Source organism: Filobasidium floriforme, assembly GCF_021052385.1.
Source record: "Filobasidium floriforme strain CBS 6241 chromosome Unknown HD553scaffold_28, whole genome shotgun sequence".
Taxonomy (NCBI): Eukaryota; Fungi; Basidiomycota; class Tremellomycetes; order Filobasidiales; family Filobasidiaceae; genus Filobasidium; species Filobasidium floriforme.
The window spans coordinates 257,352-282,949 of record NW_025763649.1 but is presented as its reverse complement, the minus strand read 5'-3'; the positions used below and the strand labels follow the sequence as shown (position 1 = coordinate 282,949).

General features: G+C 53.7%; 7 protein-coding genes across 7 annotated transcripts; 4 read left to right on the top strand and 3 right to left on the bottom strand.

Moving 5' to 3' along the window:
- The first annotated feature begins 232 nt into the window (after positions 1-232).
- HD553DRAFT_147402 (protein kinase C 1) lies at positions 233-5,092 on the top strand. Its single transcript, XM_046176715.1, has 14 exons — positions 233-577; positions 649-1,168; positions 1,235-1,498; positions 1,562-2,134; positions 2,205-2,473; positions 2,544-2,676; positions 2,745-3,441; positions 3,512-3,751; positions 3,819-3,957; positions 4,019-4,207; positions 4,274-4,414; positions 4,492-4,513; positions 4,575-4,672; positions 4,742-5,092. The coding sequence occupies exons 1-14, from the start codon at positions 575-577 to the stop codon at positions 4,760-4,762; spliced, it is 3,309 nt and encodes a 1,102-aa protein (XP_046032850.1). The 5' UTR covers positions 233-574; the 3' UTR covers positions 4,763-5,092.
- A 957-nt stretch (positions 5,093-6,049) lies between these two features.
- On the top strand, positions 6,050-10,022 carry HD553DRAFT_346201 (eukaryotic translation initiation factor 2C 2; the record flags this gene model as incomplete). The annotated part of the gene is made up of 18 exons (XM_046183176.1): positions 6,050-6,146; positions 6,215-6,398; positions 6,471-6,905; positions 6,971-7,790; positions 7,860-8,018; positions 8,086-8,216; positions 8,284-8,428; positions 8,488-8,627; positions 8,694-8,826; positions 8,895-8,982; positions 9,051-9,127; positions 9,201-9,287; positions 9,361-9,408; positions 9,479-9,495; positions 9,566-9,610; positions 9,677-9,708; positions 9,771-9,945; positions 10,013-10,022. The coding sequence occupies 18 exons, from the start codon at positions 6,050-6,052 to the stop codon at positions 10,020-10,022; spliced, it is 2,823 nt and encodes a 940-aa protein (XP_046032849.1).
- A 1,009-nt stretch (positions 10,023-11,031) lies between these two features.
- Positions 11,032-13,390, top strand: HD553DRAFT_364344 (major facilitator superfamily domain-containing protein; the record flags this gene model as incomplete). The annotated part of the gene is made up of 13 exons (XM_046184045.1): positions 11,032-11,101; positions 11,170-11,241; positions 11,374-11,408; positions 11,472-11,571; positions 11,633-11,679; positions 11,743-11,921; positions 11,990-12,166; positions 12,222-12,321; positions 12,390-12,426; positions 12,485-12,668; positions 12,738-12,824; positions 12,896-13,113; positions 13,181-13,390. Coding segments are annotated over 13 exons (1,419 nt in total), but the record flags the coding sequence as incomplete, so codon positions are not given.
- Positions 13,391-14,184: 794 nt separating this feature from the next.
- HD553DRAFT_330073 (uncharacterized protein) lies at positions 14,185-15,791 on the bottom strand (the record flags this gene model as incomplete). The annotated part of the gene is made up of 7 exons (XM_046181958.1): positions 14,185-14,519; positions 14,591-14,750; positions 14,834-14,945; positions 15,027-15,292; positions 15,375-15,485; positions 15,520-15,591; positions 15,681-15,791. The coding sequence occupies 7 exons, from the start codon at positions 15,789-15,791 to the stop codon at positions 14,185-14,187; spliced, it is 1,167 nt and encodes a 388-aa protein (XP_046032847.1).
- A 1,074-nt stretch (positions 15,792-16,865) lies between these two features.
- HD553DRAFT_301467 (uncharacterized protein) lies at positions 16,866-19,277 on the bottom strand. The gene is made up of 6 exons (XM_046178660.1): positions 19,060-19,277; positions 18,830-18,948; positions 17,733-18,668; positions 17,608-17,666; positions 17,238-17,536; positions 16,866-17,167 (listed from the first exon to the last, which is right to left on the bottom strand). The coding sequence occupies exons 1-6, from the start codon at positions 19,129-19,131 to the stop codon at positions 17,129-17,131; spliced, it is 1,524 nt and encodes a 507-aa protein (XP_046032846.1). The 5' UTR covers positions 19,132-19,277; the 3' UTR covers positions 16,866-17,128.
- A 387-nt stretch (positions 19,278-19,664) lies between these two features.
- Positions 19,665-23,447, top strand: HD553DRAFT_278196 (uncharacterized protein; the record flags this gene model as incomplete). Its single annotated transcript, XM_046178035.1, has 12 exons — positions 19,665-19,779; positions 19,885-20,010; positions 20,080-20,424; positions 20,476-20,533; positions 20,597-20,876; positions 20,976-21,188; positions 21,351-21,507; positions 21,658-22,623; positions 22,678-22,756; positions 22,820-22,995; positions 23,059-23,240; positions 23,310-23,447. Coding segments are annotated over 12 exons (2,835 nt in total), but the record flags the coding sequence as incomplete, so codon positions are not given.
- A 233-nt stretch (positions 23,448-23,680) lies between these two features.
- On the bottom strand, positions 23,681-25,436 carry HD553DRAFT_289868 (structural constituent of cytoskeleton). The gene is made up of 6 exons (XM_046178331.1): positions 25,253-25,436; positions 25,105-25,190; positions 24,820-25,025; positions 24,551-24,733; positions 24,333-24,460; positions 23,681-24,261 (listed from the first exon to the last, which is right to left on the bottom strand). The coding sequence occupies exons 1-6, from the start codon at positions 25,326-25,328 to the stop codon at positions 23,741-23,743; spliced, it is 1,200 nt and encodes a 399-aa protein (XP_046032844.1). The 5' UTR covers positions 25,329-25,436; the 3' UTR covers positions 23,681-23,740.
- Between the last annotated feature and the right edge of the window lie 162 nt (positions 25,437-25,598).

Sequence of the window (25,598 nt, the reverse complement as noted above, 5' to 3'; positions counted from 1 at the left end):
TATGTCGTTGGGAAAAGGCAGGCAGAAATGAGGTGGGCTGTGTGCGTGATTTTCGGCTCCGCGAAATCGAGCTCGAGAGACTTCGACGCGCTTCAGCCGAGGGGAGCGACTCGGTCAACCGTGCCCGACGTCACGTCTCTTGCTACAGCGACACAGCTTGCATTCCGTTCCGATACGCTACCTATCACAGTCTAGACAGTCCTTCTTCATCTAGCTTTTGCCTAGCTGCTACAAACTATCGAGTTTGCTTCCTACCAACGTCCTTGCTGACACCGTGATAAAAACAGGCGAGAAACACGTCTGCATTTCTCATCAACAACGGACCGCCGCGGAATACGTCACGGCTCTGGCGGAGGGTTGCACACGGTGCCCAACAATAGCGTTCTTCTTTTCATTCTCTTCGCTGCTCCCTCATTCAAGTCCCGACCTAAACTACAAAGGAGTCCGGATTCAAAAACAGCAACCAAGTGAAGGTCATTGTTGCTCGTAGTTGACGGCTGATCGATCATCATAATCAACGCTTAAGCGGCGAAACCTATCAGAGCTCGAAAAAGAGAGGTTTGTCCGCATCAAAATGGTAAGCACGACCTCTAGAATCGTCCGGTGCACAACATGTCAATCCGGAACAGCTAATAGAAAATCCTCTAGTCGAGCCACCCTTCTGCTGATCCCAAGATCAACAAGGTCCTCGCCAACCTCAACTCGGAACGAAAGAACTTGTTGGGAGCACAGGCATACATCCGAGCACTCCAGGCCTCATCCCGTAACGAAGCCGTCATCCAACAGGCTCACAACGAAGTCAGGAATGCTCAAGCGAATATCAAATTCTTGGAAGATGAATTGGCCAAGATGCAGGTGTCTAGTCCAGGTGGTGGTTCGGGAAGCAGTCCTGGTCCGGGCTCTCCCGGTGGACCCGGTAGTCCAGGACGAAGCATTTCAACACAACAAGTGATGCAGCACCCGGGTAGCCCGCAAGGGAGGATGGGTGCTTATCTTGGACCTGGAGGACAGCCTGGAGCCGGGCCCAATATGGGACCACGAGGCTATTCCACACCTGCCATGCAGTATCAGGGCAATGAGAGGCCGCTCCCCCCACCTCCACCCGGTGCACCAGGTAACGAGATGGTACGAGCCGGAGGGGGTTCTGCAAAAACTTCTACTCAACTAGGTCAGTATTGTGTAGTTACGTGCATAGACGATGTTTGTGCTGACCACTCGCTTCTGCTGCTTACAGATCTCCTGCGATATGACGCACCCTTGTCCGGACCCAAGATCTCGCGGATGCTCAACCAGCTCCAGTTCAAGCTTCAGGTGGAAGAACAATACCGTAAAGGTATCGAAAAGATGGCTCAGCTTTATCGAGATGAAGGCGACCGTAGATTGAAGAACGAGACCGAGAGCAAGAAACGGGAGTCAGAGAACAAGATTCAGCTGTTGAAGAGGGCGTTGAAGCGGTATGAGACGCTTAGGCAGTTTGAGACCGGCGAGGAGGACGAAGGTGAGATTGGGAATGTCGGGAATTGTAGTGATCACAAGCTGATCAACTCGTTGCATCTCATAGAGTTCCTGCCAGACGGCCAGCGGAAAGAAAATCTACGCAAGCCTCTTGCCGGAAAACTTATCATCTCGCTCAAAATGGCTAGAGATCTCAATCACGTTCCACTTTCTCGGAGGTCATCAAAGGTCTTCAACGAGACTACGGTCGTTATCAAAATCGAGGGCAACGAGCGAGGCGTCTCCCATCCGTCGAGAAATGACAAGTGGTACGAGGAGTTCGACCTGGTCATCGATAAGGCCAACGAGATCGAGTTGACGATCTACGACACGCAAAATGGAGGCGACCCTACGCCTATCGGTATGCTCTGGCTTCGTGTGAGCGAAGTCATCGAAGCTCTGCGAAGGCAGAAGGTCGAGGCGGACACTCAGGGTGCTGGATGGGTTCCTGCTGCTACGGCCGTCAGGGCTGCCACCATCAGAGGGCCGTCAGGGGGACCCTCGAGTAACGCCGACTCATCCTTGCACCGGGAGGCTACCAAGGTCGGCGGGAATGGACCTCTGAGCAAGACGGTCCAGGGTATCGATGGCTGGTTTGCAGTCGAGCCTGCCGGTGCGGTAGCGCTTCACCTTGATTTCGGTCAGTCACCTCTTTCCTCTCGCCACTGTTTGCACCTGCACTGATTCACCGTCGGACTTGCCTAAACCAGTCAAGGAAAACGTCAAGAAAAGGCCTTTCGATCAGGTCGGAGGTCTCGGACGTCAGGGCGCCGTACGAAAGAGACGAGGCGACGTCTTCGAGATGAACGGGCACAAATTCGTTCAACGACAATTTTACCAGCCTATCCTGTGCGCTCTCTGTCAGGAATTCTTGCTTACCGGAGAAGGATACCAGTGCGAAGACTGCAGGTATGCTTGTCACAAGAAATGTTATCCCAAGGTAGTCACGAAGTGTATCTCAAAATCCAACGCCGATACCGTAAGTAGCAAGCTTTCCGTGGACAGGAAGTGTCATGAAGCTTATTGTCGACCATCTTCTCGCCGATTAGCAAGGGGACGAGGAGAAGATCAACCATAGGATCCCTCATCGTTTCCAGACGATCACCAATGTCAGCGCCAATTGGTGTTGTCACTGTGGTTATATGCTTCCCCTCGGGAGGAAGAACGCCAAGAAGTGTTCAGGTGAGAGAGCCTTGCCTCTGCCGTCGAGCTGCCGTTGTATTCTTCGCTAACATAGCGTTTATCTCCAGATTGTGCCCTGACATGTCACGCGACCTGTGCCCACCTGGTTCCCGACTTCTGCGGGATGACTATGGAAATGGCCAACATTCTTCTGAAACAGCTCAGGGATATCAAGACCACTCAAGTCCAGCGAAAGCCCGCTTCGATCACTTCCAAGCCGGAGCCTTCTCCCCCTATTCAGCAGCAAGGTCCACCACAGCTCCCGCCTATCGGTCTTCAATACCCTTCGTCTCCCGCACCTGCTGCTCAGCCGCCTCCTGGAACGTATAATGTGCCTGTCCCTGCTGATTCAGGTTATGCGGCACCAACTCGCCAGGATCAAGCTTCGCAATCACCTTATCCGCCTCAACACCCCGCCGCCATGCCCAAGCCGTCAATGCAACCCGGCCGGCCGAGTTATGAACAGCAACCTCCTCCTCGTCACGAGCCCAGCCCGGTCCGACCCAGCCCTCCTCAACAGCCGTCTCAGCCTGACTACCGAAGTCAGCAGGTGATCCCCGTCGCAAAGCCGACGCCGGCTCCAGTTCCTGCCAAGCAGGTCGTCAAGGCTCGCAAGGTTGGACTGGAAGACTTCGATTTCTTGGCTGTGCTCGGCAAAGGAAACTTCGGTAAAGTCATGTTGGCCGAGGAGAAGCGCTCGCGCTCGCTTTACGCCATCAAGGTATTAAAGAAAGAGTTCATTATCGAGAATGACGAAGTCGAGAGGTTAGTGATCGCCTCGCGATTTGCAACACGGAGATGGAAGCTGACGGGCGAACCCGTCGTATACTTCCAGCACGCAATCAGAGAAGCGGGTCTTCATGGCTGCGGCTCAAGAACGTCACCCTTTCTTGCTGGGACTTCATTCTTGCTTCCAGACCGAGACGCGGGTCTACTTCGTCATGGAGTACATCAGTGGAGGAGATCTCATGTTGCACATCCAGAAGAAGCAGTTCACCCTGCGACAGGCGAAATTCTACGCTTGTGAGGTGTTGTTGGCTTTGCAGTATTTCCATAGCAAGGGAATTATCTACCGGTAAGTTCGAGCGTAGGCCCAACATCATGAACATCTACCTAACGGAGAACTAATACTACCTTTGCAGTGATTTGAAGTTGGACAACATTCTTCTCACTCTCGACGGTCACATCAAAGTCGCCGATTACGGTCTTTGTAAGGAAGACATGTGGTTCGGTAAGACCACCAGCACATTCTGTGGAACGCCCGAGTTCATGGCTCCCGAGGTATGTTACAGCGTCTGAGTGCGCTATGACAAACAATTGCTGACTTTCTGCCATCCTCAAGATCCTGCTCGAGCAACGGTATACTCGTGCTGTAGACTGGTGGGCGTTTGGTGTCTTGACGTACGAGATGCTGCTCGGTCAATCGCCTTTCCGGGGAGATGACGAGGACGAAATCTTTGATGCAATCCTGGAAGACGAGCCGCTCTACCCGATGTCTATGCCGGGTGAGGCTGTCGACTTGCTGCAGAGGGTGAGTGATCACATGCCATAGGGAAGACGTAACCCGGCAAAGGCTGATGCTTCAACTTGACTGTAGCTCTTGAACCGAGATCCGATTCGACGACTGGGTGCGGGCGAAGCCGATGCAGAGGACATCAAGAAGCACCCATTCTTTAGGGACGTCAACTTTGATGATGTGTACAACAAGAAGATCCCGCCCATCTACTTCCCCCAGATCGTGAGTGGAATCGGTACAGGACCCCTTGGGGTCAGAGTGATAGCAAGCTGACTTGTGTGAACGTTATCTCCGTTCAGGGTAACCCGACTGATGTTTCCAGTAAGCGCACTTAGATGACCTTTCGCGCAGAGCATAATATTGAACTGCTCTCACTCCATAGACTTCGACTCGGAGTTCACGAAAGAAAAGCCTACGCTCACGCCTGTCCACACGCAATTGAGCTCGGTCGACCAAGCTCAATTCTCTGGATTCTCTTGGGTGAGTGATGACTCAGGATAAGTAGCCTATCGGATACGGCTGAGTCGGTCGTGGTGGTAATCTCTGTAGACCGCACCTTGGGCCGCTTGAGCTGCCGATGGACAGAATTGACGAACATGAAAGTAGCTACGATGCTAGCAGTGAGGAGAAACACGACCGGGGCGAGACAAGATGACACGACACGACGATCGCGGCCAGTGGGGTGACAGGGGGATGGGTTGGCCAGGGTGGATGAGATGGTGAACATAGACGAAAGAAGACGAGGGATTCGAAGAAAAGAACAAAGTTTTGCCTTGTGAGCCTGTGATGATATAGCCCTGGATACCTTGTGTATTGTTATTTTCAATATCTTGTACGCAATCTCGAGGATGCGTACTCTCCCTTTCCGTATCGGTGAGAGTACCTAAATATTCAAGTGGCCTTGGGCGAGGCGATGACATGGCTCTCGTCTGGGCTGCCCTGCAAGATCGTTTCGTCCGGGTTTGCTGATCAATTGATCAACGAATACTGACTGTGGCACTACTAGGCACTGTACGCACTGTACGCATTGTGATATGTTGCTGCGTTGCTGTACGCTGTTGCGTATTGCCTGTTGCCTGTTGCACTTCCTCGATTGTGTCCGCTCCTCCGGGCTGTGCAGTTGTATAGGCGAGCAGCGAGCAGACGTTTCATACTCGTTCTAGACCGAAAGAAGGTCTGGTCTCACTATCGCGCCTTGAGCTAATTCTCGGTCGCGTTTCTGCTTCCGCGATTCCAAGCTGATGCCCTCGTGCCGCTGGTCGTCCGGTATTGTTTGATCTGATGTCGAGATCCACCCTCAACAAGCGGTTCGCCGACCGATGGTCTCACTCGATCCACCGTCGTCGTCGAGAACCCCAAATTATTCCTCTCCTTTTCCCGCCTAGGTGAGTCTTCGGAGCTATGAAACATACGACGGGGGATCACCCCTCCTTTGGGTCGCGTTAACCGGGCTTCCTCTCCTCCCCCTCGTCGTTCTGCAGCAGTCTCTCATCACGCCCTCGGAGATCAACGCTTGGACCTGTCGGTATGTTTCCATCACTTCTGCCGTCGCCCTCGTCGTCATCCCACCGTTCTGTTGTTGTGTCCTCGCTTACACGGTTTTCTCTCTCTCCCTGGTGTGTCTGCTGTGCTCCATCATTCCGGTCCCCTCGTGCTTCTCCCTCGACTATATATATATCGCCTCAACTTCCTCGTCATTCCATCCATCCTGACCTCCTTTTCTCTTTCTCTCTTCACGGATTTCTTGGTCTATCACTTTTCGACCTCACTCCCCTCCTCCACCCGACTCCCTCTTCGCCTTTCGAAGACTAGCTTGATCGTAGTCGATTCGAAAGACTCCATCAATCAGCCCACAAAATGGCCCCTCGTATCGGAGAGGCCGAAATGGCCAACCCTTCCAACGATGCGGAAAGGAACGAGGCCATCCAGAGGATGAAGTCGCTCATGCTGACCGGTAAGCTCTAGTCGCCACTTCGGATCTCACATCAACTCATTGCCCCAACGTCATCATCAATGTCCTAGATTACTACCCTCGTCCCAACTTCGGTACCACCGGTAAACCTATCAAGGTCCTTGCCAACCAGTTCCAGGCTAGGTTCAAGGGTCAAGGCAAGACTATCCTCCACTACGACGTCGAGATCAACCCCGTCGTCAAGGCTCAGAACCAGAAGAAGCCTGCTGGTCTCATGAGGCAGTGCTGGGCTCAGTAAGTCCCGGTCATCACCATGAGGCTAGACCACGAGAGGTCCATACTGACACTCGCTCGTTCGCTTTGCAGCCTCAAGAAGGAGCTCGATACCCCTGAAGCCAAGGCCTTCTACGAAGCCGGTGCTTACGACGGACGCAAGAACTTCTTCACACCGAACGCCATTTCCAAGGGCGAGAAGAAGACTCACGAGTTTACGATCAACCTTCCCGATACCGACCCTAAGCCCGGTGTCCCCGTCGAAGAACAAGGACGACGATGGAAGGTTCAGATCAAGCATGTCGCTGACATCGACCTCGAGGCCATCGCTCAATTCTGCGCCGGAAAGAAGCAGATCATCAACAACGCCGAGGCCATGTTGACTGCGTTCATGAGCGTCAACGTATTGTTGAGGTCCAATCTTCACGAAAAGTACACCGCCTCGGGTGCTCAAGAACGTCGATTCTTCAGCATGGATGACCACGTTCCAATCTCGAACGGAGCGGTCGTTGCCAAGGGTTTCGCCCAGTAAGCTTGATCACTCCTCTTGTACATTATTGAAACTCCGCTCATGTGACTTCTTACTTGTCTAGGTCGTTCCGACCTGCGATCGGGATTCCTGCCGTCCAACTCGACACTGCCTACTCTGCCTTTGTCGCCCCTGGACCGTTGATCGAAGTCGCCAAAGGCCTCCTTGGACGCAACAACGGTGGTTTCCGTGGTGGTCGTGGTGGTCCCCGCGGCGGTCGTGGCGGAGCCGACCGAGGCGGCCGTGGTGCCGGTCGAGGTGGCTTTGGCGGACCTCCTGCTCAAGGCGACGCCCTACAGAGTCTGTCTCAGCACGACATCCAGCGACTCCGTAAAGTCCTCTTCGGAGCCAAGTTCAAGGTCACCCACAGGACTCCCAACAAGATCATGTCCTTCGGCGGTCTTAGTCTGAAGTCGGCCGAGGAGCTAACTTTCACCAAGGATGATGGCTCCAAGCAATCCATTGCGGCGTACTTCAAGCAACAATACAACATCAACTTGAAGTTCCCTCGACTCCCGTGTGTCGCTACCGGCAAGAGGACCTACATCCCCATGGAACTCGTCATCATCGAGCCCTTCCACAGCTTGCCTCCCCTCAAGCTGACGCCCGACCAGACCGCCGAGATGATCAAGGTCTCTGCCAAGCCTCCTGCCGACAGGCGTGACGCCATCATGGCGTGGCGCAAGAAGCTCTCCTGGGAGACTCGCCCCGCGGTCAAGGCCTGGGGTATCGAGATTCGTGACCAGATGACCGAGGTTCCCGCCAGGGTCTTGAACCCGCCTCAGATCACCTACGCCGGTGGACCTCGAGGACTCGTCAGACCCGCTGGCGGAGCGTGGAACTTGCGAGGCAAGAAGTTCTTCAAGGCCGGCAAGCCTCTCGCGGTGAGTGATGTATCCCTCTGGGGCACTGAAGCCCGCCCTCGCTCATTCATGTTCGTTGTTGCTCTGTAGGCTTGGTCGGTGGTTTCTTTCGATCGATTCTTCGACCAACCGAAGATGCAGGCCTTTATCACCTTCCTCGTCGGCCAGATGAAGACCGTCGGTATTAACGTCGCCAACGAAAGGCCTCCTTGTATCGGACCTTCCAACCCCATGGCGCAGAACGGTGTCGTAAGCCGTCGTGCAAGCGATGTTACGTCGCTTTGGGATCCTCTGACCGTTCTATTCGGGTTTGTAGCTGGCGGCCTTGCAACAGGCTGGCAAGGCTGCATTCGACGCTGGTAAACAAGCCCCTCAATTGATCGTAGTGATCATGCCCGCTCGAGAGGTCGCTCTTTACGAAGAGATCAAGAGGACTGCCGCTACCAAGTAGGTGGTCTGAACGATGCTTCATTTTAGGCCCCGGTTGCTAATGAAGCTCGTCTTGCGCAAACAGGCTCAACGCTCCGGTTCCGACCCAGTGTCTCCAGTCCAAGAAGCTCCAGTCGGACCGAGGTCTTGACCAGTATTGCGCGAACGTCTCCATGAAGATCAACGCCAAGCTCGGAGGTATCAATGTCTCGATCCCGCTCCCCGAGCTCGTGAGTCGACGTCGTGCCTGTAAAATGCAGACACAGACCTGATTCGCGTTGTTTTCTAGCCCGGAGTTACCAACAAGACCATGCTCATCGGAGCCGATGTTGGACACCCTCCTCAAGGCAACGGCGCCATCAGGCCTTCGATCGCTGCCACGGTCGCTTCCACCAACGGCGACAATAACAACTTCAAGCCTTGTGTGCGGTATGTACCCGTCGGCTAGTCTATTAACGTTTACTCTCGATTGCTGAAAAAGGGATCTGTGCATAGCTTGCAAGAAGGTCGTAAGGAAGCCATCACCGACATGGGTGACATGGCTACCTACCACATCAAGGAATTCGAGAAGAACACTCGCGCTCTGCCCGATACCATCATCATGTTCCGAGACGGAGTCAGCGAATCGGTGAGCGAGTCCTTTTCCGTACCTCTTTTCTGTGTCGGTATTGATTCGTACTGCTCGTTGACCGTTAGCAATACGCCGCGATTGTCGAGTTTGAATGCAAGGCTATCATTGAAGCCGCTGCGAAGATCAAGAAGGGGTACAAGCCCAAGCTTACCTGTAAGACGAGACCCAGTGACGACACTTTCGCATGTTTTCCAGAGCTCACGTTGTATGTGAATTTGCAGTTATCATTTGCGCCAAGAGACACTCGATGCGTTTCTTCGCAGCGAACCCCGCCGACAACGACAGGTCTGGAAACCTGGTAACTACGACTTGTCTGATCCAACAGTGTCTGCAGGATTACTGATATCAGAATCGGGTTCCGCAATCTACAGCCTGCAGGTCTTGTTGTCGACCAGGTCGTCACTCACCCCTATGCCTTTGACTTCTACCTTCAAGCCCATGCGGGTCTCGTTGGTACAGTAAGTGGCAAGAGACGTGGAGCCTTTTGTTGGTGCTCGGAACTGACTAGACGTCGCCTTCCTCCCATGATAGGCTCGACCCACCCATCTCGTCTGTCTTCGAAACGATTCGAACTTCAAGGTGAGGAGCCTGCCGTTCCTTGTAGTCCAATTTTACCTGGAAGCTGACGCTCAACCACATGTTCATATAGGTCGACGAGGTCCAGAGGTATGCTTGTTCACCCGGCTGTCCCGTTCAGACTGTGGCAGTTTCACTGACTATTCCGCCTTCTGAACAGGTTGGCCAACGCTTTGTCGTACAACTTCCAAAGGGCTACCCGATCGTACGTCAAGAGAGACCGTGCTTTCATTCAGAGTGTCAAATCCTTATGGTTCCGCGTTTGTGATAGTGTCTCGATCGTTTCGCTTGCGTACTACGCCGGTATGTCTGATCCGCACTCATATACGGCGGCTGTTAGCTGATTACCACTCTCTCCTCCTCAGACTTGATCTGCACGGCTACTCGTTCCATGGTCTACGACAACGATGGTACCGACTACGAGCCTACCGATGCCGGCACTGCGGCTGGTACCGTCAGGTCTTTGCCTGCCGAGCAGTTCGACCCTATGGCCATCATGCAGAAGATCGAGAAGGGTGGTCTTTTCAACCAGGTTCAATGGTGAGCTTCGTCCGCCGGATTGATCCTTGCCTTGGAAACTTCACGCTAAACGGTTCGACACTCGCAGGTACATGTGATTAACTCGTCTTGTCTGAATATCCAGCGCAATCGCGTCGGTTTGTCGGGCCTTGCCAAATGGTTTTCAGCTGTACCTTTGTTTACATATTTACTCTACCTATGCTGACGATGAAATGATTAGCTCATCGCCTTCTCTTGACCGGGTCACCAAGCATGACAGGGTTCAATAACCTGACTCGCAGAATCTGAGGGGTCCCCCACGGACGTCTACGTATCATAAGCAAGAAGCGTGTCGTCGATCCAGGACCCAGAGCATTCAAGGGTCTTTCGACCTGGTGGACGCACGTCAGCAATCGATAACCGACCTTAGCAACTCCCTCAGACGTCGATATCATGCAGGATCCAGGTGAAGAGGAGATGGTCAATACGCCAACCGACTCTAGGAGCTGCTAGATTCACGAAATTCACACCCCGCCGCGCGTCGATACTATCGGGTCGGATGGACCGCTAGACAGGGTTTCGAATCTGATACTCGCTCGACCTCTATCGTCGGACCGGATCCACTCCAACCGAGCTTTGCATCTTGAGCTGTGCTTCGAGGCGACCATTGGCCTTTAGCCGACGTTGGACAAGACCTCCCCCTCCGGTATGGTAACTGGGACTACAACGATAAACTTGGCCCCGCAAGCCAAACGCCAAGAGAGGCGCTGTCTAACGCGAAAATATGCGGGAACAATGCTTTTTGCCTATCAGATAGCGTGTAACCTCAAATTTCGGGTGTGGGCCAGTAGGACCCCAGTTTTGGTATAAATTCTGATGATATTGCTGATACCGCTATACGTCTTTCCAATGTATTCTCATAGTCCAGTTCTGTCTGCTGGAGCGTACAAGTTGTGATCTACGATGGAGAAGAGCCTCAAAGACCTACCTATACGCGCTAAAGAAGATGAGGATCCTGTCGGCCTCGACGCTGCAAAGTCGACAACTCCCAAGGAAGAAGTCACTCCACGCCTTAATTACCTTCAAGACGAAGAATCTTCGGAGCAGGTGATACCTGACGAAGAGCTTCTCAATATCGCTTGGAAGTACAAGTGGTTGGCCTTGCTCTGTGTGTGCGCGTTTCCCCTCGGTCAGAACTGTGAGTGGTTGCTATCCGCGCCAGTCATTCGCACGAGCTGATCCGTCGATGTTTGACTGGGACCATAGGGACGGACTCTGCTTTGGGTCCGTTGAAAGCGACACTTCGGACGGAGCTTAGCATCGACAATACTCAGTATGGTCAGTAGAATTCGTTACATTCAACGTAGCCTGCTCTTGTTGATCGATCGCTCTTGTGGCCACAGGTGTGATTGACGCGTGAGTACCGAGCAACCTGAACGAACCTGGCCGCCCGGAGAGACGCTGAATGAGACCTTGCAAATAGAGCCGGGGCCATCATCAATAGTGTGAGCATCAGTTGTCCCTAACGTTACGTATTGGCAGGACTGAATTTCAAAGTCACGAACCAGTTTTGGCCGATCATCGGAGGGATCATGTTGGATTTCTACGGCGTCAACATTGTCACTCTCGCCTGTACTTCACTTATTTGCGCGGGCGCTGTTGTAGCAGGTGAGTTCGTAAGACAAGACTGGCGTTCCGGGACAGCCACCTAAATCGACCCTGTCCGTAGCCCTCGCCGCCAACACCGGTATCTGGCGCATGTTAGTCGGAGGTCATGTAAGGCTTCTTCCCACCACTCACCTCAGATCGCAAGTTGATCCGCAACTTCAACCTTTTCAGATTATGATGGGTTTCGGGACCGCCGTACTGGACTCGGCTCAACACAAACTATTTTATCACTGGTTCGGCGTCTCTGGACTCGCTCTGGCCTTCGGATTGGAATCGGCCGTTGCAAGGACCGTGAAGCTGGTTTCAGGAATGACGACCATCCCGATCAAGAACAATACAGGGTGGTACGGGTAAGTTGCAAGAAAATACTCTGTTGCCCAAATTATTTGTGACTTAGTAATACCCTACCTTCCTCTAGATGGAGCTTCTGGATCCCAGCCGCGTTATGCGCCTTCTCGCTGATAGTCAACATCGTTTACGTGCTCTGGGAGAGAACAGTTGTTCCCAAGCGATATCGTCTCACAGGCACCCGTGCGGCCGCGATCGCGAAAACTCAACGCAGGCCAGACTTCAAGGCTCTGCTGGCCTTGCCATGGTATGTTTAACAGGATCGTGACATTTGGGATTGACTGACAGATCGTGATTGGTAGGGCCTTCTGGATGTTGCCCATGACCCAGATCCTGCAGTCTGAAGCGGCAGGCGCGTTCGGTAATTCCGCCACTGATCTTATTACAATGCGCGGTTATGAGGTCAGTTTCAAGCTGAAACAACAAACTGATTACAGCAGGCTGACCCTATGTCACGATCAACCATGTAGGAAGATGTAGCCGCGTTCACAGCTAACGCTCAAAACAGTAAGCTGCAACGTGCACCTCGGACAAAGTAACGATGCTAATCGACGTGAATCCATAGTCCTTCCGATCGTCTTGACGCCTTTCATTGGATTGGCAGTGGATCGATGGGGTTTCCGCTTCCATCTGACCGCGCTGGCCCCTCTCTTATGGATCACTGCCTGCGCGCTCATCGGCTGGAGCGACGTCCACCCTCTGTTGAGCGTCGTCTTCGCTTCGTTCGCAGGCATGATCAACTCTTTCCCGTAAGCGCGATTACCTTAGGCCACAGTGTTCGTGTCCGCGCGATGTTGACCGTGCTCTGAAACGTGCAGGTTTCAAGTCACGATTCCCCTCTTGGTGCGAGATCAATCCAAGTTGGGGACCGCGTTTGGCGTTTGGCGATCATTCAACAATTCGGGGTATGTAGTACTCAAGGAACAATCCCGCCATACCGATCAATCCTGACCGTCATTTGGATCTGATCCTACAGGAGCACCATCATGTCCATCGCCTATGGCCGAATGCAAGACGAGACCGAGGATGGCGGATACGCCAACGTCCTCAAGACTGGGATCGCGTTCAAGGCATGGGCGTTCTGTCTCGGTCTCAACTACATCTACATGGACCGTCGATATCTCGGCAAAGGCATGAGCATGGGCGAGAAACAGAGGACGAAACTCGAAGAAGAGCTCATGGAGACTGACCCAGGCGAGTCCGTTTTTTTGCGAAATCGTTGGGGTTCCGTCTCCTAACTATTCATCTGGACGATAAACAGACCACCCACTCGTCGCACGGCCCGTGAGCAAAAGGGTCACTTGGACTGCTCTCGTCGAGTTGACCTGCATGGTCATCGTGGCGTGGACGCTGTTTATATACTATGTCCTCTAGATGCCATTTGCCCTAGCGCTACCGCGAAACATGGATGTCCTCTATTTGCTCGAATCATGCGCTCATGTGGATCAAGTTAGCTTGTATCCTTCTTCTTCTCAAGTCATTGCTGGGAAATTTCTTCGGGTGTCACTTGCCGAATCTGATCCATAGATACTGGCAAAATGTCCCTTGAGACGATATCTTTGCCATGCCTCAATCAGCTTTTGGGAGCTTGTGTTAGATAGCATCATGGTCCTCATGCTCCTAGCATATGGATTTCACTCTTTGACAACCTTTGACTATATTCATGACTTTTGCGTAGCCGCATGGGAAAACATCTCAGTGAAAACCATGAAGATCAAGACCAGCTATCAAGCCAACAAGATCACCTTTGCCCTCATTCCTCACATCCTTATACCTCTAGCCATTTTCCTAGGGGCATTAGCCAAGAACATGACTCCTTGGGAGGTGTTTCAGAAGGTGGTGGGTTTGCTATGACTTCAAATTCGGGGAGTCGGGATTCGCAAGGGGTGGATCGGGTGGACGCGTGTACGGAGATCATGAGTGTATATGCCAGTGGGGGTTTTAGGCGAGACCATCAAAAACGTCCAGGGTGATGATCAGACAAGACTTGATCGACACATTCGGTCTGTTTGGCACTGAAAGATCTCGCTCAGAGCACCGAACGGATTTGGTAAACGAGCGGAATGACGCATAGCCTTTGTCGCATACGAACAACTCAAAAGGACTAGCGAGTGACAAAACGAACAGAAGCGCACTGAAACAAGGTCGTCAACCGTTGCTACATGAAAATAGGTGTATAGATAGAAACCAGAAGATGTGGAGAAACGTTCGTCATCATTACCTGTAGAAAGAGATCCAAAACCCGAGCTTGCGCCTAGACTAGACCTAGGCGAGGACCAAGAGTCCACCCCCGATGGCGGCAGCACCGGCGAGCAAGAGTCCTCCCATGCCAAAGTCGAGCTTGCCGGCGGCGCTAGCGGGTTGCGAGCTGGCAGCGGCACCGGAAGCCGCAGCAGTGTTCGAGGTGGTGGCCCTGGCGGTAGTGGCCCCGGTACCGGTCGAGGCTCCCGAGGAAGCACCAGTGTTTCGGGCGGTGCTGGCTCCCGAGGTGGTCATGGACATGGTTCCGGACGAGACGGCGGTGGTCGATGCGGGCGACGAGACACCAGACTCCAAGGGAGATTGGGAGACGACGGCAAAGTTGGCAGTGTCGATTCCGTCTACAAAAACAGGGCGGGCACAAGTGTCAGTACAGGTCGATCATGGAACGAGGTTAAACGCCGCTACTCACTAGAGATGGTAGGGTAGGTGGTGCACATCGAGACGGCCGGGGTGGTGTGAGGTCCCGCGGGGGTAACCTCCTGACCGACGGTCCAGTAGCCAACGGTACCGTCGTTGGTGTAAGATCCGGTGTATCGCTGACGGAAGGTCGAGGTGGACCCGTTGGCGAGCTGCAAGAGCGCGGTGCGGAAGGTGGGGATGAGTTTGTGCTGCGACGAAAGCAAACGGAGTGCAGGCCAGGAGCCGGACTTACGGGGTAGTCACCAGGAGCAGCCCCGACATCGGCCTCACACGAAGTGAACGAGTTGTTGTTGTACATGTTGACGCTGGGCATGACGAAAGCACAACCCATGACGTCGAGCTCGCTACGGGGTCGAACAAGAACATTTGCGTTAATAACCGCGTTCCTTCTACTACCGCTGTACCCTCGACCCTTTTCGACTTACTGCTCGCACATGATCGAAGTAGGAACTCCTCCGACCTCGGCCGTACAGATCCTCATACAGAATTGGTCGAACGAGACGAACGACATCCACTCTTCGTAGAAGACGTCCTGTCCCGAGACGTTCGAGGTGACGTTCCCGCCGATGGGGTTTCCGACGTTTTCGGCACCGTGGGGGTCGAGCTCACCACCGGCATCGCCGTAAGGGATGTTGACTCGGGTTCCGTCCCAGAGACCGTTGATCTGGACGTAAGCGTCGGTCTTGACGAACTGCGCCGGCGTAGCGAAGTAGAGTAGGGAAAGATCAGACGAAGTTCTAGAGGTTGTTGATGTTACTAAAAGGGTGACTTACGTGAGCAGAGTGGATGGTTCCATCGGGAATCAACCTGGCTCCGTTCCTAGGCTTGGTGCAGTAGGCGACGACGATGGGCTCGACGTTTCCAATGACCGAGTCTGGGCCGGGCTCGGGGGGGTCCAAAGATGCAAAAGTCGTCGACGCTGTTCAAGGTCAGGAGACGGGAGTACGAGGTCTGGTTGATCTGGGTGCCGGGTTCGGCGATCTCGGGCCTCTACGGTGTATGACAAGAAACGAGGCGTGAACGTGATCAGCTTCGAGGAGGAAGGGGATGTGGTTCAGACTAGGACGACGGCGACTCACGTCCGGGTTGGTCGGTCCGTTGGGGAAGGTGGCGGTGACCTGAGCCCTGGCAAAGGGGAGGGCCAACAAGGAGGCGACGGTCGAGAGACCCTTGAAAGAAGTGGCAACCATCTTTAATCTAGTGCTATGTGAGTGTGATGAGGGTGTCCTTGCGAGTGTCTGTGATGTTCGCAGTTGAGGATGAAGTGGGACGTGATCAGAACGCAGTCCCTTTCGTACGTGGCAACACGACGTGTTGATCCGGTCTAGTACTTACGAGGATCGATGTTGTAACTGGAGGTTCTTGTCGAAAGAGTAGTAGTAGTAGTGGTTGGTAGTGTTCAGAAGTAGAGAGAGAAAGCGAGGTGTCGTAGTTTATGAAAGGGAGAGGTAAAGGGGTGATGTGAACTGTTTGATGATGGGGAGGTTCGCTGGTATTATTTATTATATTATTGTGCTGATGGGGTGTGTGGGTGCGTTGTTGTTTTCCAGCGAGAGAGGGGGGCTAGTGTGGCTAGTGGGTGGCGGTGATTCCCTCTCCCTCCTTTCCCACCTTGCCCCTGCATTGCCCGTAAGCGCGTTTAATTGCTTGGCATCCAACTTGACCTTGGCTTTCTTTTCTCTCCGGGACGAGTCGATCACGGTGTGGACTACGTAATAAATCTCAGCTGTGCAGCGGTACGAAAATGATCGATGGTCATAGCAGATGAAGTGGAGGTACAGTTGTCGACTACTTGCTACTTGCGCACGTCTAGGTCGCAATTGCAATGTCGTCGAGGATCACGGACGTCTCCGAACGCAACCAACGCAACTGCAAACATCATCAAACGTTCGGGGGAAGCCTGCCTGCCAAGACAATGCCCGCGGGTCCCTGGGGGAATCAATCACGTAAGCCATCACGTAAGAAAGCCACCATCACAGTGTAAGCGATCGAGGTCCAGGGTGGGGGCGACGCACACGCACGCCTGACGGTTTCAGACTTGAAAGGCTAGAAACCTCTTGTCTCGTCCGTTGCAAAAGCCAAAGTCATCCAGAATCCATCATCTTTGCTGTCGGTTAGAGAGTCCCTATGAACTTCCTGAACGAGCTGTTCTGCATGGAGGTAAGAATCTCACCAACTCCACTCGCATCGTGTCCAGATAGACTTGATCTCAGGACCACCTACACCAAAGCGACGGGACCCCAGCTAGCAAATCCGTCTGATCTCCCTGATATCATCGATTTTATATTGGTTCACACACACTGGCATAGCGTTGTTGGGTTCAGGATATGATAGATATAGATAAATGAGAGGACAGCCAGCTCATCGCCGTCTCGCAAGACTACAAGCGATGCTCCCGGTCACGATACAAGAAGCATTCGGAAAGCAACGGAGGGGAGGAAAAGAAGGATCGAGCGTGTAGATGTACAACAAGTACAAGCCGTGGCCGTATATTTTTTTCATTCGTGGTTCAATAGCCCCTCATCCTCTATCGCTGTTCGGACATTTGTTGAAGATAATCTCCAAACTGCGAGAAACCACAGAAAAGGTGACGGTCAGCCTCAGAGCTACGACGACGTCTAGCAAGCCACGCTCACCCTCAACGCTCCCGTCCTCAAACTCTCTCCCAAATTCTGTACGTCCGGGTTGGCCATCAACCTCCCCGCCATATCCCTTATCCCCCTCTCCAACTGAGCGACCGTCTCGTTCTGTCCCAACTCGCCCAACAAGCCACCCTCGTCCGCCAAGGTGTTGTCCTCGTCTTCCTCTGGTCGACCGTGGTAGGCGTTGGAAGAGATGGCGGTGGCCCCTGAAAAGTTTTGTAGGCGGCTCTTGGCCTCGGCCGCGGCGGCGGGGTCGTACGACCCTCGACCAAAGTATTGGTCGGAGGAGATGGCTGCAGAGAGAAAGAATGGAGGTTTAAGCGGATTGTGGTGAGGTCATATTGTAGCACGACCACGAACTCACCCTTTTGGTTGCCATACTTGCTGCTGTCCTGATAGTTGCTCTCATCGACCTCGGCGTACCTACCCAACGAAATTCATCAGCAAACAACTCTTTTACAACGCCTGAACCACCTCGCTCCGACCTACTTCTTTGCGGCAACAGCAGCCCCAGCCCCAGCCGTAGCCGCCGCAGCAGTCGCGGCGGTCGCTCCGAAACCCAACCTGACCGGCTTGGGCTTTTCCTGCACGGCCGACCTCGCCGCCGAGGAAGATCCGCCCAGGGGTGTCGAGCTCCTGCTCGACTCGGCATTCCTCTGCCTCTGCTCGGCTTCCTTCCTTTCCCGCTCCTTGGCTTCCTCTTCTTCCTTTTTCCTATCATAACCCAACCGCTTGACGCGTTCTTCCTCCTCGAGAGCCCGTTTTTGGGCTTCCTCAAAGTTGATCGGCGCGGCGGCTCGTTTTGCTCCCAGCTTGGAAGCTCGGGGTGCGGAGCCGGTGGTGGACGACATGGTCGTCGTCGACGTGTTGGAAGCCAATCGGGTAGCTCCCAATCGAGAGGGAGCTTTGGTCGTCCCCGAGGTCGTCGAGGCTCCTCCGGTCGTTCCAGCTCGCAGGGAGGAAGAAGTCACCGTCCTCGGCCCCGCTGCGGGTCTGGCTACTCCGATCCCTGGAACACCCGAAGTCGTGGGCTTCTGAGCGACAGGCGCAGCGGGCTTCGAGCTGGTCTTGTCCCACGTGGAAAAGAAGTCGTCGTCCCCACCTCCTTCTTCCCCAGCCTTGGCTCCAGCGACCGGCGTCCCCGTCCTCGACGCCGCCCCGCTCCCCGTGCCTCCGACCGCCTTGTTCAGATCGACCCCCTCGATCCGGATCCCTTCGGGACACTTGAATTCATCCTCCCGTTTACGTTTCTCCAACTCGGCCTTGTACCTCTCGGCGACCGAAGAGCTGTATCGGGCTTTGGCGTCGGAGGAGGTCAAGAGGGAGGAACCGCCGTGTCGGGTGAAGAAGTCGGTGGCGGATGCGTTCCCGCCGACTTTCATTATACGGAGTTGTGAGAGGGTCCAGGAGTCGAGGTTGGTCGATCTGCATGAGTGATGGGTGATGATAAGATAAGAAAGGCAAGCAGATGGACACGAAAGGGTGACGATGAACACAGATTTGATCAGCTTGTTTGCTACGTGGAGCGACCTCAACCCGACCTCCCACACGAGAGCGACGCCTCCCGCGCAGGCACCGAGACTCACCTGACGAAACTGATATGCACACCCATGTTCCTATGCACGCTCGAACAATCTAGACAGATGTAGACTCCGAACGGTGCCGAAGCCCAGGTAGGGTTCTTGGCATGGCAGTCGAAGCACATCTGCAGGTTGAAGATGGATGGTTTAGGGAGAAGGAGAGAGAGAGGCAAAGATAGGTTTAGCTTGAACACATTCCACCGATAGACATTACCACTCGCAGAACCGCAACTCACCTTGTTAGCCTTTTGAGCCTTTTCATGGGCAAAGAAAGCGACCGTCTGTTGTTTGGTAGGTTCTTCGGGCATGGTTGACAAGTTGCGTTGTTTTGGCCTTTATGGTAGTGCTTGTTGGGTGGTCCTGTCGATATAGGATGATCGTGGTGATGGTATCTATCGTTACGAAGACGATCTGGAGGATACTAAGCAAGACCGTAGTTGAGCTCGATGTCCTTGCTAGTGGTGGACAGAGACATGGTATGATGATGTGGTGCGAGCATGCGAGGTGGCATATTCAAAGGAGACAAGAGAGAGAGCTGAGGGGTCATCGAGTAGTATCAGCTCAAAGACGCGAAGAGAGGATGCAGCCTAGAGCTATCTACTTCAATAGCGTACAATAGCGTTGGGCATACACCATACAACCCCGCACCCACACTTCGGGTCATCACAAGCTACAAGCTTCTTGCTTCTTGCAAATGATACTCTCAAGATGACAACATCATCGCGCGATACCACGGCTCCCTCTGCAGGATCGACCATCCGGCGTGAGCTACAAACCCACCTCACCACCACTCGCGTCAACCTTGACTAATGAGCGTCATCTCCTTCCCTGCCAATTTGCAGCGATCGACCAGACCTCTGTACACCGAATCCATTCGGGTCAAGTCATCCTCAGCTTGGAAAACGCCGTCAAAGAGTTGCTCGAGAACAGCTTGGACGCGGGAGCGAACATCATCGGTAAGTGCAGCGTCGTTTCGGTCATCTCCGGACCTGCTCGAGATTCCTTCGATCGCTCATTTTTCTGTCGAAATTCCGTAATTTCGGTGTCGTTCTCGTCGATAGAGATTAGGATCAAAGACAATGGACTGGATACCATCGAAGTCATCGATAACGGGTCCGGGATAGCCGAACCCGATTGGGCCTCTTTGGCGCTGAAACACCACACCTCGAAGCTCTCCTCCTCTTCTTGTCCACCCATTCCCGCATCCGCATCGGCACCTCCATCGGATACCACACTGGATGCTATACCAGTATCAGATTCGACACCTCCTATACAAACTCAACCCGATCTCACCCAGATAACGACCTTTGGATTTCGAGGAGAAGCCCTCTCCGCCCTCTGTGGCCTATGCGAAAAGGTCGAAGTCGTAACCTGTACTCAGGAAATGAAAGGTCTCGGTCGGATCCTTCAGTTCGACCGGGAAGGCCAACTAGTGGACGATTCTGGAAAACAAGCTCGTCAGCGTGGGACGACGGTGGTGCTTCACAAATTGTTCCATCCGTTACCGGTCAGGAGGAAGGAGTTTGAGAGGAATGCGAAAAAGGAGTTTGCCAAGGCGCTGGGGACATTGACGGGGTATGGGTTGGTTCCTTGTTCGGGGGGTTGGGGAGGGGATGACGATGCGGTCGACGACGAGGAGGTCGGAGAGAAAGGAAGAGCTGGGACGAAACGGGGGGTGAGGTTGATCGTGGACGGGGTCAACAAGGCTGGGTAAGCCAGGTTCTTGCGTCTGACATGTTTGCAGTTCGAGTCTGAGTTTCTGCACGTATTCAGTAAACGCATCAATCACCTCCGGACAACGGGTACCTCCACCCTTTCCTCCTCTATAACTTCGCTCTTCGGTCCCAAGTTACTACAAACACTGCTTCCGATAGACCTCCCCTTGTCAGTTGATATAGACAGGACCATGGCGAAACGCGAAGGCCTGGATGTGGATACAAAATTGAAGGTCAGGGCCGTCGGGATGATTTCAAAGGCCGAGGGAGGGATGGGAAGGACGGGTGGGGGCGGGCAGTATTGGTACTTGAATGGCAGACCGTTCAACCCCGGCAAGGTAAGTTCAGCCTGTCATTCCGAGTAGACTCACTGCAGTATCTGAATCTTGGCTGAACGTAACGAATCGTGCCATATATCAATGCCAATCTCGTTGCAGATTGCTAGAGCGGTCAATGATACCTACAGATCATATAACTCCTCTCAGACCCCGTTCGTCGTCCTCGATTTCAAGGTCCCCAAGGATTCGGTCGATATCAACGTCAGCCCGGACAAGAAGACGATCTACCTGCATAGCGAGGCGAACTTGATACAGAGTCTCGTGGTGAGCCGGGTTCTCTCTCAACCTTCGGGGCGCATCGATCTAACTATGGTGGTACTGATGGTCTCGGTCTTGACGGTTGGATAGGCGGCACTGGAAGAGTTTTATGAACCTTCGAGGGGGACGTTCGTATTGCAGAACGTTTCGGCGCCAACGCTTCGAGGGATGTCTAGTCGTCCCGCGGGACCACCATCCGCAGTGAATGATGACAAGGAGTTAGACTCAGTCCCGGCGGCGATTTCCTCTGTTGGCCAAAACAATGAAGCACCTCTCAAACGAAAAGATCCTGAGCTGGCATGGTCGTTAAGCCCAGAACCTAGGAAACGGACGAGAAGCACCCGTTCCGTCTCTCCTGATTCGCTTACTTCGGGTTTAGCACCCAGACCTTTCGGGACTCCTACTCGGCTCCCCAATGGTCTTGTTCCCAACGGTCTAGTGCCCGGAACACCTTCCGAAGTCCGGGCACTGCCGCCGTCCCATTTTACCCCAACCGACCGGAAGATACTAGAGTATGAGGAAGAGGATGATGAGTTGATGGGTTCGCAATCGGATTCCGAGAGCGTGGCTCGTCCTGATAGCGGCGTCGTTCGGGCTGTGTCCATCTCGGATAGCGACGACGAGGAACAGCCGAAATCAGGCAAGACGGATCTGGTTCAACCTACCTTGACTGGGTTGGGAGCCCGCTGGAAGTTGACTCGTCAGCGAGACGACACAGGAGACGCTCGAGGTGCCTCCGCAGTCAAGCCGACCAAACGGGATGCGAAGCTTTCCTTTCGCGATAGGTTGGCCGGATTCGCTAGTCAGCAGGCGAAAGTCGATACGACAATAGCGGACAGCGATTCCGAGGAAGGGGACGTGGAGCAGGAAGATGTGTCTCGGATCACCAGAACCGTCGAAGTTGATCTGCCCGATATGGCAGGGCGGAACGAGCCCAATTCAGAAGGGATCGATATGGATATCGAGGAAATGCTCGAGGACGAGGATGAGACGCCACACGAGAATGTGATTAGCACCAACGATCTGCCGGGAATCGGTCGTCCGTCGAGAGCTAGCGGGATTGACGTGCAAGGCGAGACGCAAGATCCCATCCAGTACATCGCGGATACCTCGATAGCACCCGATGAAACGGAGAAGCGTCGCGTTTTTCGAGACGAGATTGCGACTCGTGCTAGTAAGCGGGAGGTGGTCATCTCCTGCGACATGGACCGTATCAGGAAATTTTATAAGAAGGCTCGCCAGAGCGGTCTGTCAGGCAAGAAGAAACATTCTGCCGCGGCCAAGAGCCGTACAAGCGAGTTGTTACCGGCAGCAGGGGTTTCGAACCAGGATTCAACCGAGGTCGACCGAACGTTGTCTCGGGTGATCAAGAAACAGGACTTTGCTGGTATGCAAATTATAGGACAATATAACAAGGCTTTCATCATCGCCCGAAGGCAAGGTGATACGGACGACGGAGAGGCTTTCTCCGACGACCTCTTCATCATAGGTAAGTAAAGCACTATGTTGGGTCAGACTTTCGCTGACGCGACCTTGCTCGCAGACCAACATGCGGCTGACGAGAAGTACAATTTCGAAACACTTCAAGCGATTACTAAGATCCAGTCTCAACGCCTTTTACAGTGGGTCACTATGTTCCTTTTCAGTGGCAACGATGATCAGCTCACACAGACCGTTCGCCGCAGACCAAAGAAGCTCGACCTCACTGCTGCCGACGAAATTACCGTGATGGAGCATCTCGATATTTTCGCCTCGAACGGCTTCGGCATTACAGTCGACGAGAGTGCCCCTTATGGTCAAGGCGAAAAGATCCGCTTGATCGCAATGCCAGTCAGCAAGGACACGGTTTTCGATGAGAAAGGTGCGCTCTGTGCGTGACCACCGGTGCCGACCATAAAGATTGACGCCGTCCTTCCTATTCCAGATCTGAAAGAGTTGATCTTCCTGCTGCAAGAGCAATATATCGGGACCATGGTTCGGTGCAAGAAAGCGCGAGCCATGTTCGCCTCGAGGGCTTGCCGTAAGAGCGTCATGTTCGGGCATGCACTCAACGCGAAGCAGATGGAATCAGTGACGAGGCATATGGGCGAGATCGAACATCCATGGGTGAGTCTCGGTTTAGACCGTCATGCCGATTCGGAAGGGCAGTGACTGATATGACGTGATCGGTCTTAGAACTGCCCTCATGGTCGCCCAACCATGCGCCACCTCGTCAATATGCAGCGCTTCACTACTACCGAGGATACAACAGAAGTGGATTATCTACAGGAGCCTATCGACTGGAAAGCGATCGCGTCATTACCATCCACATGATCAGTTCTGGGCTTGCAGTTTCGATGAAATTATCTCATCGAGATGACTATATAGCGGGACTGTTATCTCCCGCAAACTCGGGCGATCTTTCGGTGTCCGAAGCGTATTGCAGAGCCGCAATGAGCAGTCATCTGAAAACTGAGGTCGTATCCCTTCTTGCACATCAAGCTCGGTACCGAGAGCGCCAGTTCTCCACAGCCATCGCATCTCCAGCGAGAACCAGTCTTATGAGAACCATCACATTTTCAATACTTCTGCCTTTTACAACGTGTTCACATAAAACTTTGATTTTCCTAGACGTTCCAAACGGCTAACCTTCCGTCCTTGCCGATAGTAAAGATCTTGCCGACCGCACCGTCATTCTTCCACTCGTAAGCGTCGACGTGAGTGATCGTGTTTTGATGAACAGTCTTCAACTCGCCCGTAGCGGTCTGTCCCGGAGCTCCGCTCAGACCGCCTCCACTGCCCCCAGAGGAAGAGGAGGATGATTGACCCCTGGTATCCGCCTGCTTGAATCGGTTGAACGCGACCGTGTTCAAACGCCCGACGCTACCTTCCGCACGAGCGGCACCCGTAGCTTGGGGAGTCAAGGACTTGGTCGCGTTAGGGTCGTCTAAGGACTTGGTCATTACCCATCCATCGGCTCCTCCTTGGAAGAGGACCGGCTGACAGTCGTGTCCGGCGGCGACGAGCGAGGTCTCGGTCAAGAAGCTGAGCGAGACGTAAGGGAGCGAGATGGACCGGATGGTCTGGATGGCCGCCGGGGGTTCGCCAGGTCCAGCCGGGTAGACGACGGTGATCGAAGCGTCGTGGCCTTCAGAACAACGATCGTCAGCGTTCGTGTCCATGAGGTATCGGTCTACCGGATCAAAAGCTCCTACTCACTAGCGAAAGCCAAGGCGTCTCCGGAGGGCGAGAAGGCGACGTCGTGAACCCATCCACCATTCGGGCTGTTGAACTCTCCACAGACCGTGTTGAAGGGCAACTTTTCACCCCAAGCGGACGGCTGAGGCCTGCCAAAGACACAATAACAAACAAGACCACATCGTATCAGAATCCGAGTCGATTCTGACCACCGACCCACGCATGCGCGCGAGACTCACTTCGCATCGATCCCCTTGATGAAAGCCGAAAAGACACGAGCCTTGGCATCGGCGCTTCCGGCGGCGATCAAGACGTTGTTCGGGTGCCAATCGATCGAGAGGACGGTCGATCGGAGAGGCTTCTTGAGGTGCTTGGAGACCCACCAGTTGTTCTCTTCGTCAAAGGAACAGACGGCGATGGTCCTACGATGTCACATATATGATAGAGACATGGACATGAGTTCGGTGATGGCATTTAGGCAGGCATGAGGGGGGAAGAAAGCGCGTACCTGGCACCGCTACCGACAGCAAACTTGTCCTCGTTGGGGCTCCACTTGACACAAGTCGCCGCCCTGTTGATACGGAGCAAGACCAGAGCGGGCTTCCATTCCCCCGAAGGCTCTCGGGTCCAAACGTAGGCGTTACGGTCTTGAGAACAGGTAACGATCCGGTTGGTACGAGGGGCCCAGGAGATGGCGGTGATAAGCTTGTCGTGCTGCAAGGCAGGTAGATAGATGCATCATCGAGAGGTCAGCTGGGTCGATGTAGGTACTGTAGCGGGTATTATTACTCACCTCCGACAAGGTAGCCGAGAGGTCCCAACCGTCTTGAATCTTGTTGTAGATCAAGACGTCGTTGTTGTTGGCACAAGTAGCGAGTTCTATGAAGGAGTACGACTCATCAGCTGTTTCTTACGTGCTTTCACTTTACGAATCGACTCACGACTTCGATCCGGAGAAAAGGCAGCTGCGGTCAAGGGACCGATGGACAGCTGGTGTACCTCGGGTGCGACGGACATGGCGAGGTGAGAGATGTACGATAGGCTGTTGGTGGGCTGAAAGAGAGGACTGGCAGTCGACTCTCTGGGAATGATCTGTGGCGACTGGATGGATTGACTGTTTGTGCAAAAAGCTGGATGTAGTTGTATATATGTATATAGAGATAGAGAGAGAGATGATGATGAGCGGTCCGATGACGTTGCAACACAGCCAGCTGGTAGATTGACTTGATAACGAATAACGGGGATGCTCTATGCGTTATTACCGTCATTCTCTTACGCCAAAGTCGG